Genomic DNA, 15,544 nt, shown 5'->3' with positions numbered 1-15,544 from the left:
GAGAGAGAGAGAGAGAGAGAGAGAGAGAGAGAGCATGTGCACTAGCATGACTCTCAGTATTCTGTCACTCTGGAGTTGTTAGCTGAACAGGAAATTCAGAAAATTAAATTTTTTTACACACACCTGTGGATTTTCAGTGACCGGCAAAAGTTCTCCATAAAGATTCCTTGGACTTTTTTGGGGGGGGTTTTGGACGCTATTGGAATAGTCTGATTTCTTCTCCTCTGTTGTGTTGTTTTCATTAATTGTTCGCCGTATCCTATTTTCCCCCTTTCTTTCCTCCCTTCCAAATATCCTTTCCCCTCCTCTGCCTCTTTTCCCCTTTCCCTCCCCATTTTTCCTCCTTTCTGTCTATAATCAACACTGTTATTCCTTGACATCTTTGCTTCATATGGATCAGCATCCCTTCGTTCAGTATGTTGGACGTCTGCTTTCTCTTCACCTCTCATCATTCACAAACTGACCTGCACTTAATACAAAATACTCTTTAGAAACATTTGCATTTGGAATTAGTTGCGTTTGGGCTCTACCAATGAACTTAGGAGGCAGTAACCAGTAAGTAACATTTCCATCTACCTCCTTTTTGTTTCTCCGTGTACGTCTGTGTGTGGCGGCGGCAGCAGTAAGCCCTGGGGCTGAGCCGGCTTTATTAAGCCCCATGATAGTGTAATCCCCCTATGACTCCAACCCTCCCTGATCCGCTTCCGCTGGACAATGAACAGGTTGGGAAGCATGTGTCAGTGATTGTGTCGTCTACGTCCTCTTACAGCTCAACAGGTATATTTTGACAATCTTAATATTCTGCAGATGCTGGTGTAACTTCCTGCTTTTGGTGTTTGCTTTAAGAAGAAATGTGGTCTGAGTTTGCATTGGAGTTTGTCACAGTGGAACTGGGATTTTTACTGAAGCATAATGGCTGTGTTTGAAACCAGAGTCCACAGAGATGGAGAGGCATGGCTCATCTCGTCTAGTAAGATGCCTTCATCTGGTTGGATTTGGAAGACAGCATAGATGTATCATTGGTTGTTTATGATATCCCACAGTCCTGAGTATATGCTTGAGTGGTTATAGAATAAAAAGGATGTCTGGTGGAGCAGCTGAAATCATTAATTCAGAAATGTGTTTATTTATTTACTCATTTTAATTTACTAATTTATGAATTTTATTTACTTATTTGATTTATATATTTGTAAATAAATATATTTAGAATATATTATATATGATTATTTATACATTATATATAAATAAATATATTATATAATAAATATATATTTATAAATAAATACTTTATTTACTTGATTTAGTTGGTTATTGACCAATTCTATTAATTTAGTATATGATTTACCTATTTATTTATATTTTATTTTTTATATTTACTATTATTTATATATGTGTATGTATTTATATAGGTTTTCTATACATTTATTTTTATGTTTTTAATTTTTAGATATTTTTTTTATTTTAGTTTTTTCCATTTCTACCAAGAAATGAGTCATTAAACACACTTGATTAACTTTGCTTTGCAGTGTTTGTGAAATTGATTCTAGATCTCTCAATATGACATTATTTCATGCTTGTAAAGCAGTCAGAAACTGTCTGTCTGTTTCTTTAAGTGGTATTTTTAAGCCATATCAAGGAACTAGAGACTTGGAAGTGGCTTTTTAATAAGAACCCACCTAACAACCACTTAGTCATGTCCTAGCAACCACAAGAACACCCTAGCAACTGCATGGCACCCACTTATAACAGTGTTTTTGCATAGACAGGAAACATTCCGATTTTCTTCACAACATGTAATAGTCTAATTAACAGTTTTGGTATTTGGTTTGCATTGACATTTGTTAGTGAAACCAAAGGGTTGGAAAGTTGAATGGACCTTTTACTTGACACTGACATTTTACATTGACATGATGCATTGAGATATTTGCCCGTTGTGTCGCTCATAAACGTGAAGGTTAGGACTCGCTGTGCCTTCAAGTCGTCTGAAGCTAAGTCTACAATCAGCTGCTAACAGCAGGGTTGTAACCGGAGTGTGTCTGAGGTCCGTGCCAACATATGCCGCTATTTCTAAGCCTGCCATCCCGTGTGTGTTTATGTTTGCGATGTCTAGAGGAGCATGCAACCGCATTGAGAAAATCACCTGCTGTTGTTCGCTCAGATCATCTCTAACAAGCAGTATATTTACTTATATTGTCATTGAGGTCAGATATTAATTACTGATTATTTTTTGCTTATGCATGATACTGTGAGGCATTGCACAGATTGCCTTATTTGGACTGTAGGTTCTGCAATATTTTGGGCTCAGATACATGCATCATGATCTGTGATTCAGATCACATGTTAATATCCCATAAGAATGAGGATTGGTCCAACAGACCCTAAATATGAGACCGGCTAGAACTCCATAACCTCAGTGCCTGAAACAGTATCCTGTCCTGAAGATGACCTCCTGCCTCATGAAAAAGAGCATGCACAGGTCTACAGCCAGTGTTGGGCAATGTGCCTGAATGAAATGTCAAAAAAGCAGTATACACTACCGTTAAAAAGTTTGGGGTCTGTAAGATTTTGTAATACTTTTTAAAGTCTCTTATGCTCCCCAAGTCTTCATTTATTTGATGATACAGTAAAAATAGCAATATTGTGAAATATTTTTGCAATTTCAAAATACCTGTTTTCTATTTGTATATATTTTCAAATGCAATTTATTCCTGTGATGCAAAGCTGAATTTTCAGAATCATTACTCCAGTCTTCACTCTTCAGTGTCACATGATCCTTCAGAAATCATTCTAATATGCTGATTTGCTGCTCAAGAAGCATTTATTATTATTATTATCAATGTTGAAAACAATTCAACTTAATATTTTTGTTGAAACAGTGATTATTTTCTTTCATTTAATTCACAGATGCGAGAGTTTATAGTAACAAAAGCATCACTGGGCTTCACATTTCTGTGTAAATCGCTTTGTAAAACTGTTCTTTTGTACATTACACTTACATTTATTCATTTAGCTGATGCTTATCTAAAGCTACTAAAACTGTTGCAACAATTTAAGTAAGTGTAGTTTTACATATGATTCGCACACATTTGTTCCGCTCATACTTTGTGAAGGGAAGCCATTATGTGGTCTTGGTCAAGCTGTTTCTGAATATGGTTTGCAATTCTGGGAACGTAGCAAACTATTTGAGCTCTGAAGTGCATGTGTGTTGATGAACAGACTAAATGTGGACCTGTGCTGGATAACTGTATGCAATCGGTGGTCTGCACAGTCACTGTGGTAATGAGGCTGGAAGGGGTACTGAGGAACCCACATACAGTCTATGACTCCATTTGTATTGTGTGTGTGTGTGTGTGTGTGTGTGTGTGTGTGTGTGTGAGGCCTGGAGCCAGACTCTGATACTGCAGCTGTTGAATTAGCTGCACCTGCCCTCTCTGTCAAAACAAACAGAAATGCTTTCAACACTTAACCTCTCAGTTTTCTTTTTGTATTTCTATATAGGCCTACTGTTATTGTTGTTTCTGGGTACTTGTTACGGTCTATTTTTTTAAAGAAGGGATAACCCTGATTTTTAAAATACTGTATATTTGAGGGTGGATGGAAGTGGTTTAGATTATAAATTACAGGATATACTTTTAACCACTAGATTGATTCATTCTTTAACTATATAATGTACACAGATGTTTGGGGTTGGTAAGATTTTCAAAATGTTTTTAAAAATAGTCTTTTATGCTCAACAAGGCTGCATTTATTTGATCAAACCGTATAAACAGTAATAGTGTGAAGTTTTATTACAATTTAAATACCTGCTTTCTATTTGGATATATTGTAAAATGTAATTTATTCCTGTGATGGCAAAGCTGAATTTTCAGCATCATTACTCCAGGCTTCAGTGTCACATGATCCTTCAGAAATCATTCTAATACGCTGATTTGCTGCTCAAAATACATTTATTATTATTATTATTATTATAATTATTATGCTGCTTCATATTTTTGTGGAACAGAATGAAAAATTCTGTTCTTTTGAATTTATTGTATTTTATATCTTTGTCACTTTTGATCAATTTATTGCATCCTTGCTAAATGAAAGTATTAATTTCTTAAAAAAAAAACCTAGAATTTTTACAAATGTATTTAAGACAATAATCTTATCATCTGATTTTATGAAATGCATTGTGATAGGAATTTAATCTGTTAATCCTAGTAGTTTAGGTAGATCTGCAGAAGATCTGATTCTATTAAGGTTGTATATTCTGGATGTTAAATGTGACGGTCAGGCTCAATCAGATGTGATATATAAAATGCCGAATAGTTTTTGCTGAATGTCACTTCAGTAAAAGATTTGCTGTTCATTTCAAAAGGTGTTTCCTTTACCCATAGAACAATGTTTTCTGTCATTCTGATGCAAAAGAGAATGAATCAGAAAATTAACTCACCCTCAGTTTGTTTCTTCATCAGAACAGATTTGGAGAAATTTAGTATTACATCACTTTCTCACGAATGGATCCCCAGCAGTGAATGGGTGCCGGCAGAATGAGAGCAGCTGATAAAACATCACAATAATCCACAAGTAAACCACACGTATCCAGTCCATCAATTAATGTCTTATGAAGCGAAAATCTGCATGTTTGTAAGAAACAAATTCATCATTGTTTTTAACTTCAAACCGTTGTTTCCGGCTAAAATACATGCCTCCTCTCCATAATATTGCTTTCTCCAGTGAAAAAGTCATCTTGTCTGAATCAGGAGAGAAATGTGCACAGATCAAGCATTGTTTACAAACGAGACATTAACTGATGGACTAGAGGCATGTGGATTTCTTGTGGATTTTTTTAATGTTTTTATCGGCTGTTTGTACTGTCTTTCTGACAGCACCCATTCACTGCAAAGGCAGTGCAAAAGTCGTGAAAACAAATCTAATGTTATGTGGCGATAAAGATACTATTTTAGATTCTGTTCTGCACTTTGTAACTATTTGTGTTTCGATTTGCATAGAAGCCATGTCTTGCGTGTGTGTGTGTGTGTGTGTGTGTGTGTGTGTGCATTTCTTATCACATTAGCTCTGCAGTGTGTCACCATTTGATTTAAGTGTCTGAATATAATTCATCCATAAATCTCCCAGTGGTATTGTTTGCAGCTCACAGCAGTCTGTCTTTGTCCTTTGAGGTTCTTTCCCTGCTGCGCGGTTTATGAGAAACTGACATCTCTCCGTTGAATTTGTGTAGTGGATGGAGTTAGAGATGTTGTAGGGCTGTAAGGTAGTAATGCCCTGGCAACAAATTTCAGAATTAAACACCCATTTCTGAATGGCAGTCAGTGGAGAAAGATCCTTTCTGTGTGCAGATGTAGTTATGGCATCTGCCAGCGGGGGCAAACTGGCCCAGGCTAGCAAGCCAAAACATGTGCCCCTTAGTACAGATTCAAACTTTGGCCAACTTCATCTATCTTTACAGATTTCAGATGACACTTTCCTGTTAAACTTCAGCTGTGTTTGACAAGTGTATGTGAGTGCCTGTCTGTGGTGATTTTTGGATGACGAGAGATTCAAGAATGTGTGATGCAGAAGAGGAGTGAAGAGCACAGGTTTCATGTAACCGCTCAAATGAACTGATATTCAGAATTAATGCCTTGTGCATATTTTTATCACTACTTCCTGTTTAGAACATGTGTTGACGTAAGATCAGCTATTTCACATAATTGAGCCAAGAACAACTCCTGAATAAATTTCTTGGAGAGATGAGGCCTGTGACTGATTCAAACTCTTCACAGCCTTATAAGAGCAGAGAATGTGAGTCCTCACCGTTTGTAGATCTCAGAGAGCAGGATGTGTTTGGACTGGAATACTAGCATACTGCATACTGCACAGCATACACTGTGTACTGCTTAGTCTAGTGTTTTTCCATTAATAGTTATACGTGCATACATACACACACAATCTTTTACACATAATCTAATTGATGTTATATTATATGATTTGTTTTTTAATTCTGAGATTAATTTATTTATTACCCTTTTATACAGTAGTTAATATTATTATAATTAATTCAGTGAATGGCATCCAGCTATAATGTTTTAAATAAGATTATTTTTGCATTTGTTTTTAATTTGAGATTAATATTAGATTTTTTTTTAAATGTATTTATTTCTTATCTTTTACTACTTTTAATGTATTTTATGATTATTTAAGTGAATGGTTATAATTGTTAATTTGGTTATAAAATATACTTGTTATAATTATAAACAGTTATAATTGTTTAAATAAGTTATAATTGTTTTTGCATTTGTTTTTAATCTGAGATTAATATTGGATGTATATCTTACCCTTTACTACAATTGAGGTATTGTGTGATTTATTCAATTATAGTCTTTTAAATATGCATTTAAAAAAAAATAAGATAAATATCAGATTTTTAATTTATTTGTATTTATTTTAATTATGTTTGAGAAATTTGAGAAATATTTTGCCTTATTTTAAATGTATTTTTATTGCTCTATACTGTAGTTAATATATTCTATGATTATCATTAATTCAGTGAATGGCATGCAGTCTTTTAAATTTATTTATTTTTTTTTCCTTTTTTTTGTGAAATGCCTTTCTTATCCTTTACTACAATTAATGTATTGTATGAATAATTCAGCAAATGGTGTCCAGTAATGATCTTTTTAAGACTTTTTTTATTTTATTTGAGATTAACATATGAGATTTTTTGCACTTATTGTATCGTATAATTAATTCAGTGAATGGGTTCCATTTATCTTTAAAATATTATTTGTCTTGTTTCAATAGTTTTTTGTAAAAATATTATTTTGGCAGTACAGTAAAATAAGACAAGATGTTGTCACTACTGATTCATTTGCTGTAAAGTTCAAATCAAGCACATTGCATTGTGTGATACTGTATTGCATCATGGATTGTTCACTGATTATATATTTCACATTTTGGTATAGCAGGTTCTCCAGATATCCTGTACATACATATTCTGTATACATTACACATACTGCAAAAACAGTACAAGTGGTCTTATTTCAAACATACACCATGTGGATCAGAAAAGTGCAAAGACTGTTGTGAGGAGGAGGATGAGAACGGAGAATAAATGAAGGGTATAGGAAAAGACAAATCCTTTTGAAGAGAGAGATGTTTGGATGGGAGACATATTGAGAGAGTCCCAATAGAGAATCATTTTCAGTCCAGGGCTTCATGTCTGCCTGGGAGTCTAGTCTGTAGTAAGGTTGAGACGGTTAGAGATCCACACCTGACTCCTGTCTGTAAGGTATGTTCGACTGCTTGTTCTCACAGCGCTGTCTGTAGTTCAGCAGTAATTTAAACAAACCTCATGCTGCCAGTGAGCTCTCTGTGTCCTAATAAAGGCAGAAGATGAAGACCAGAACGACTAGAGAATGTCTGACTGAACTCCTCCTTGCTGTGCTGCGACTGCAGGTTAAATGTACCAAAGGGAGTTTTTATAAGATTCCAGGAGTGATTAGACCTTTTTTTTTCTACCACTGTGACATCTCTTATATTTCCATAAAGGGGATACATTCCTCGATGCGCATCAAAAAAGTCATGTGACTTTGCGCGATGGAACGGCATAACTGGACTAACCAGCGGACCAATCTCGCTACACAGCATCTGAAATGTTGTTTTGGTCATACTGAAATGCCTGAGCCAAAGTCTGTTGTCAAAGTGGTTCAGTATAATAACTTCCCAGAACTGTCTTACACAACTGCTCTCCCAAACAGCAGGCATCTGCCTCCAAATCTCTTATATTTCCATAAAGGGGATACATTCCTCGATGCGCATCAAAAAAGTCATGTGACTTTGCGCGATGGAACGGCATAACTGGACTAACCAGCGGACCAATCTCGCTACACAGCATCTGAAATGTTGTTTTGGTCATACTGAAATGCCTCAGCCAAAGTCTGTTGTCAAAGTGGTTCAGTATAATAACTTCCCAGAACTGTCTTACACAACTGCGCTCCCAAACAGCAGGCATCTGCCTCCAAAAGATAAAACATGACCGTGTTTATTTTGTTTCGTCTGCAGACTCTGAGGTGCAAGTAATTTATTAAATATGAAAAAAAGACCCACAGTGGCTTCTCCTACTGCAGCAAATTACCTTATTCCCAGTGATATTTGGTGCCAGTTTATCAGGAAGTGACAATTTTGTTCTCTTCGTCTCGCTGGATGGCAATGGTGCTTTATTCTTAAAGGGTTAGTTCACCCAAAAATGAATATTAGCCCACAAATTACTCACCCTCAAGTCATCCTAGGTGTAAATGACTTTCTTCTTTCAGACGAATCCAGTCAGAGTTATATTAAAAATTGTCTTTGATCTTTCAAGCTGTTTCATGGCACTCAGCGGGTGTTGCATGCATCAGTCCAAAAGAAGTTAAATAAAAAGTGCCCATCCATAAAAAGACTCACACGGCTCCGGGGGGTGAACAGAGGCCTCCTGTAGCAAATCGATGCGTTTTTGTAAGAAAAATATCCATATTCAAAACGTAATAATCACTTTAATGTAGCTTGCTCCAACAGTTGTACACGGAAGCAGCTCCGGGCGGATGACGTATGAGTTCAGCGTTGCACATGCGCCGGTGAGTCTCGTGAAAACCAACGTTTGTTAACAGGAGCAAAGGAAGCAAAGTTTCCTTACTTTAGCAAAGGAAAACCAGTCACCTCTTGGCTTATATCGAAATCCTCCGACATTCTTCTTTACAAGTCCTCATTTTGTACTTCTAATAAATGACCGGTGTTTTGTTTTGATCTCTCCCCTGCACTTCCGCGTGCATCACTACTGAGCGGCACATGCGCAAAGCTGACCTCCTACGTCATCTGCCCGGAGCTGCTTCCGTGTAGGACTGTTGGCACAAGCTACATTAAAGTGATTATTAGGTTTTGAATATGGATATTTTTCTTACAAAAACGCATCAATTTGCTACAGGAGGCCTTTGTTCACCCCCCGGAGCCGTGTGAGACACTTTTTTTTTTTTTATGGATGGGGGCTTTTTATTTAACTTCTTTTGGACTGATGCATGCAACACCCGCTGAGTGGCATTAAACAGCTTGAAAGATCAAAGACAATTTTTAATATAACTCCGACTGGATTCGTCTGATAGAAGAAAGTCATATACACCTAGGATTACTTGAGGGTGAGTAATTTGTGGGCTAATTTTCATTTTTGGGTGAATTAACCCTTTAAATGTTTTATGCGATATTCCAATTTTGCACATAGGTTACGCTCGCAACTTTGGATGGAAACATAGCTATTGCGGAGATCTTTTCTGAAACCTCAGAGAAGACAAACTTGAGTTTACTGTGGTCTTTTTCTTAACAAAATGATTACAATGTTTCTCATTTTGGCTCATTGCTGTTAATTGATGTTAAAGACTTGTTGTTTGAGGTGTTTGCAAAGTTTCCCCCTTATTTTCCTATGGTTCGTGTGTGTGTGTGTTTGTTCAAAAGTAATGATCCCAAAAATTGGGAAGATGTATGTTTTACTATTCGTTTTTCCTATTTGCATTTTGTCAGTGAAGTAGTATATGAAAATTAGAAGCATTGTAAATTACACAAACACAATCATGTTTAAAACGAGTTTCATATAAATCTATTGGTTTATAGTTATTGATTGCAATATTGAAATAAAGCAAAAGCAGTAATATTGTGAAATATTATGACAATTCAAAATAACTTTTCTATTTAAATATATTGTAAATAGACATTTTTCTTGTGATGCAAAGCTGAATTTTCAGTATCATTACTGCAGTCTTCAGTGTCACATGATCCTTCAGAAATCATTCTAATATACTGATTTGCTGCTTAAAGAAATATTTATTATTTTTATCAATGCTGAAAACAGTTGATGCTACTTACTGTAAATGTTTATGGAAACTGTGATAATTTTTTTTAGGATTCTTTGATGAATAGAAAATGAAAAAGAATGTAATTTATTTGAAATAGGAATCTTTTGTAACATTATTGTCTTTTTGTCACTTTTATTCAATCTAATGTGCTGAATAAAAGTATTATTTTCACCTAACTGACTCCAAACATTTGAATGGTAGTGTATACAAAAAAGTAGTTTAAGAGTAAATGGAGACATTGTTATAAATCTGTTTATGCTGAAAATGAATGAGACTAGTTTTCTTGTTGCATCATTATTAGTTTTGTCCAAATTTTTGTTCTTGACCATTTTTACTGCATTGCCCTCCTGTTATTTTATATTGTCTTAAAATCTCTGTTAAAGGTTATTTTTGTGTGTAGGTTTATGTGATCTAACACACACAGCCCTGTGTAACCAGCTTCCAACCTCTAAATTACCAGAATAGCCTAGTCATAACTCCTTGGTTTACTGGAAGTATCGAGTCTAGTTATTTGTGCTTGTGTTTTTAGGTCTCAAATGTACTCTCTAATTCTCCAGTCAGGGCAGGTAAAAAATAGATATCTTCTTCGAAGTTCTTCCTAACATCACCTACTTCATCATAACTACGTCCAAATCTTGTATATATTGTGTTTATCGTACAGTGTGTATCCTAGAATAAGCTAAGGCAGAAGGCCCTAAAGGTATGACTTCAAAGAGTGAAAGGAATATGATAGATGAGTGAGGTAGTGTGGTAAAGCAAAGAGCACATGCACGGCAGAGCTGGATAAACATAAGTTAGCCACTCCCCCTTGAGGCCTCTCAGCCAATCACATCACACATTGCCTTATTAAGGGCAGCAGCTTGAGTGGTCCAGTAGACAGAGAGATGGACATGTTTGCACGTACTAGCATGGCTGGGCTTTTCTTAAAAACTTAACCGTTTAATTTTTTTACAGCTATATGTAGCTATATTTTAGAGCTTTGCTCAAAATTTGGATTATAAATTTATGTACTTGGGTTAATTATGAAAAAACACTCTTTTGTTGATGTAGTTGTATTAAGTTGTACCTATTGTATTCTAATTAGTGCTACTTTTCCAATCAGATAACTTTCTGAACTACATGCTTACCATCAGTTTTGTATATGAAATTGCTGTGAATAAAGCCAGAAACATTAAGTGTGCACATTTCAAGTGTGCAGTCCTGTTTTACACAATGTGCATTGTACTGTTAATAATACTCAAGGTGAAAGTTACTTTCAAATGTGCCAGTAAAAGTGGCTGTGTTGTTATTCAGTTAACTAGCTATAAACATGCTAACAGTTTCCTTCAGCCCCTTCTCATGTCATGAGTTTTCCATGTTGTTTAGTGAACCCCACAGGACCCCGTTCTCGGTACGCCCTCTAGTGCACACTATGACACTGTCAACTTGTTATAATACTTTCACACCTAGTTGTGGTGTTTTATTAGGTTGTATTGGCGTATGCCTGTGTGTATCAGTTAATGGGCTTGTTGCATTCTGTGTGGCTAGTCTTTCATTCTCTCTGTCTGAAGAGATGTTATGCTAACAGTGATTTGCAGCAACATAGTGGACGGCGGTTTTCATTTTTCAGTAAGAATTGGCAATTGGAGTCAATGTGATTGATAAAGACCCTTTAAAGTTAACTTTATACATGGGAGTGCAGACAAAGGTTTCACGTGATCCAGATGCAGTTGGATACAGCAACCGACGTTATTTTAGTATTACTGTATTATCGTTTTTATTAATAGTTTTAATTGGCCTTTAATTTTGTGTGTATTTTTTTATGATTTTTTTAAGTAATTGAGTTATGTGTTTTTGTCATTTTTCGTTTTTCTGAATATTTCTGTGTAGTTAATTTTTATTTCAGTTTTTAGTTTTTGCCATGGCAACATTTCAAGCCAAATTTTGTTCAGCATTTTTTTATTGAATATTTTCATTTCATATTTTTTTCCCCCAATTACAGTATTTGTTTGTATTTGTTTAGTTTTATTAAACAATAATAACACATCTACCGGGATGGGTCTAACTGTTCAATGCTAACCAGCTAAACCTTAACTTCTTTGGCAACACAGCAGAAGTAGAACCCAGAACCCTGTGCTCATAGCAGTTAGCATAAAAACTCAAAACTACATTTTTTTACAAACATCCTTTTTTTTGTGTGTGCATTGTAAGAATACAGCATTTTATTAGTAACACAGCTTTAACAAAGATTCACATTCATTTGGCTTGATTTTAAAACTAAAAGATGTTAAAGGCAGGTCAGACATAATAAGAGACCTTCATCTTTGCATCACCGAGTATTTGTGACTCCTGGATTGCTGACGCGTGTGTGAGTGTGTGTAAATGTAGCAGCGCTCGTGTCATAAGTCCAGGAATCCACTGTGCTCCCACAATCCACTTTTATCATCCAGACTAATTTCTGCCTGTAATCAGATTACTTGTGTTTGCTTTAGCCCTCCAGTTTTGCCTCGGTGCATTTCCATCACATCGAGTCCGTCCGTGGCGGTCCCTCTCTCTCTCTTGCTCTCTTTTTTTCTTCCATCTGAGCCTGTGATCAAGATTGTCTGTCCTTTTACTCTCTTTCCTCCATATTCTTCTTTCCTTTTCATTCCAACATGTTCCATAACCCGTGGATTACTAACTATCTCAACCACGTCACACAGTATAGTCAAGGTAAGTGTTGAACTCTTTGTGCCCAGTTACTGTTACCAGGCAGTGAGGTTGAATTGAAAAGGTTGCTTTGAACTTCAGAAGTGATTAGTGATAGTCCTGCCAGCCAGACTGATTTGACCAGATTGAGATTAGATTCAGCTGATGACTGTTGCCAAATGGATCGAAGTGATGATTAGAAAATCTACAGACAATGTCAGTGTCTCCTTGTCAGCTGAAATTAGTAGATACAAAGTAGGCTTTTTTTGTGGAAATTGAGGAAATAATGTGTAAAATAAGTTATTTTTTGTAATATTTATTTGCTATAATTGTATCGGCCATCAGCCACCCTGTTATCCTGAAAAAAGTTTCAACATCAACCATTGAAGAAAAAATTCTATTTTTTTTTTAATCATCTATTTTTAAGTCAACATTTAACTCTTGGCCATGCAGTTCATGTTGACTTTTTAATGATTGTCCATCAAAGGGTTAATAGTGACAAGCACAATTAAACAGAATGTAAATTAATACACATGTAATTGCATACATTCATTTGCAAACAAAATCAACCAACCTTTAATGTGTATATCAGACAATTATTCATCCAACGTATGGTCTTTTTGAGGTTATTGGCTTAAGTGTTCTGTGTGAACATTTTCTTTTTTTTCCCCTGTGAATTTTGAGTAAATATTGTGTAAAATTAATTTCATTTGCAGTGTACACAGCCATTCAAAAGTTTAGGGTAAAATAAAAAAAAAAGGGGGGAAAAAAGAGAAATTAATACTTAATCACCAAGGTTGCATAAACAAGTTCTATTTCAAAGAAATGCTATTCTTTTGTTCTTTCTATTCATCATTGAATCCTGCAAAAAATATATCATCCTTTACACAAAAATATTAAGCAGCACAACTGTTTTCAACATTGAAAATCAGAAATGTTTTTCGGCCTGCAAATCAGTATATTAAAATGATTTCTGAAGGATCATGTGACAATCAAGACTGGAGTAATGATGCTGAAAATTCAGCTTTGCATCACAGAAATAAATTACATTTTAAAATATATTAAAAATAGAAAATGGTCTTTTAAAGTTGTAATAATATTTAACTCTATTTTTGATAGCAGTATCAACATCAGCTACTGAAAAACTTGTCGGTCAGCTGCTTAACTTAAATCAGGTCTCATTGAAGTGGAACAGTAATAACCTTTAGTGTCTCAGTTTGTCTAAGACGTTTTCTATGTGTTTGTGCTTAATTTTGTGACCTCTAGCTATGCCTTATCTCTCCATTACAGCTGCCAAAGTTTCACAATTGCAACGGATTTGATGTCGAATCTCTGTAGTGCCTGCAGCTGTCACTCTGATTGTACTGTTCATCATGAAATGACCCCAGACTGTTTGTCAACACTGTGTTAAAACGTGCTAATGGCAGGACGTGATAATTGCTGTTTTGCTGTCTACACTTCAGATCATAAAATCCTTCACACAAACCTTGTGTAAAAGTGGTTTACTGGACATCCTTCTTTCTGTGCTGTGAACTGCATGTGTTTTAAGAAGGAGGGTGGACCTTTGAGCAGGGTCTATTTTTTACCCTGATCTCCCCAACTAGTATTTTTAGACAATGCCTTATTCTTCTCATCTGCCCTCCGCTAATTTGTGGCTGTCCACATCCTGACGTGATTCTTCGGCAACCGTGGGATGGAAACTTTTCTTTTCTTATCAGCTCATTCTTAAAGCGATCACTCATACTCCAGGTGCTCCATTTGGAGGGGGTAAATTTATCAGCCGACCCACGCTGGAGGATGCTAAACAGTAACTCGAGCTTGTCCGTACAACAGGGTTAAAAAAAACTAAAACATGAAGTCAAGATGGAATGTGTTTGAAATGTTTGTCGTTGTTGGCAACAGGTTGCATATTTCTAGAGAAATATTCCATTAAAAAAAATTTTTAAGATAAATTTGTATCTTTCCTGAACTTGGGTTGCTTAACTTCACTGTAAGCAACATTAAATAACATTTAAGTGCACATTAAATAATTATTTAAGTTGAGCTGGCAAATTCAGTTTGTGCTGTTAAGGCCCATTCACACCAAGAACAAAATCTCTTATTATAACTATATTAGTGTTCGCACCAATGGACGATAATGTTATGTTTATTATAAGCATGCGCTGTAGTTTTATTGTCTGCTGCTTTAAATGCTCAAGCTCTTTAAACTTGAGTGGATTCTGATTGGCAATGTTTTTTCATCGTTATGAAAGTGGTTGCAATATTGTTACATTATCATGTCGTTATCATTGTTGTGTGAACTTTCCTTATATAATCAAACAATTCAAACTTTAATTCAAACATTAAAACTTTATAAGTATTGTTATAGTTCTTGAACTATGAACAGGCCTTTATGGTCCATTTTATTCTTTTTTATGTCTTTTGGATAGATTTAGGGAATTGCGTTGTGAAAGACACCTAAACAAATGCGTAACAGGATCTCAGACAGATATTTCTAATTGAGTTTTAAAAACAAATGCACACATTTAAGGGTTTGTCTTGTTTCTTTTCACAGGCTTTGTTGGTGAAGCTTGTGCTAAGCTCTACAGCCCTGCACTACTAAAGAAAAGCGCAGTAAGGTCAGAATCCATTCATCTTGCAATTTTAAAGACTTTTTTGTTTTGACCCAACCTTTTTTCTTTGTTTTAAAGCTGATCCCATTCGCTGAATTAAATACTGAATTAATCTCTTTATGTTCTTTAATACTTAGCACTAAATGCGGTTATAAGATGCTATTGAAAATCCTTTTAGAGAATTTTTTTTTTTTATACTGTGCACTATGGACTTCAGGACAATGATTTTGTGTTGTGTCATGCACATTTTGAGCTAAATGAAAGGATGGATATTTTGGATTCTTTGGTCAGTAATTGTGATTTAAGAATCAATATATTGTGCAGAGTCCTGGCCAATGAAAAAGACATTGCTGTAAGAGAAGGGGAGGCGTAGTCTGCTGTTATCATCACAGACCCAGAGTG

The 15,544-nt window shown here is 35.4% G+C and overlaps 1 protein-coding gene across 4 annotated transcripts in view; it reads left to right on the top strand.

Annotated features, from left to right (window-relative positions):
• Window positions 1–83: 83 nt before the first annotated feature.
• Window positions 84–15,544, top strand: part of LOC107676328 (supervillin-like) — a 52,897-nt gene continuing 37,436 nt past the window's right edge. For 2 of the 4 annotated variants that reach the window (XM_016470857.1, XM_016470856.1), the window contains exons 1-2: window positions 12,361–12,554; window positions 15,085–15,148. In XM_016470857.1, the coding sequence (XP_016326343.1) occupies window positions 12,497–12,554; window positions 15,085–15,148 (122 nt within the window). In that variant the 5' untranslated portion in view covers window positions 12,361–12,496. Of the gene's footprint in view, window positions 556–12,360; window positions 12,555–15,084; window positions 15,149–15,544 lie in introns of those variants that run through there. The other 2 variants (XM_016470859.1, XM_016470858.1) reach the window with 2 other exon arrangements.

Source organism: Sinocyclocheilus anshuiensis, unplaced genomic scaffold (genome assembly GCF_001515605.1).
Source record: "Sinocyclocheilus anshuiensis isolate Anshui unplaced genomic scaffold, SAMN03320099.WGS_v1.1 scaffold4580, whole genome shotgun sequence".
NCBI lineage: Eukaryota > Metazoa > Chordata > Actinopteri > Cypriniformes > Cyprinidae > Sinocyclocheilus > Sinocyclocheilus anshuiensis.
The sequence above is the reverse complement of the archived record's forward strand: the minus strand, read 5'-3'. Positions and strand labels throughout refer to the sequence as shown.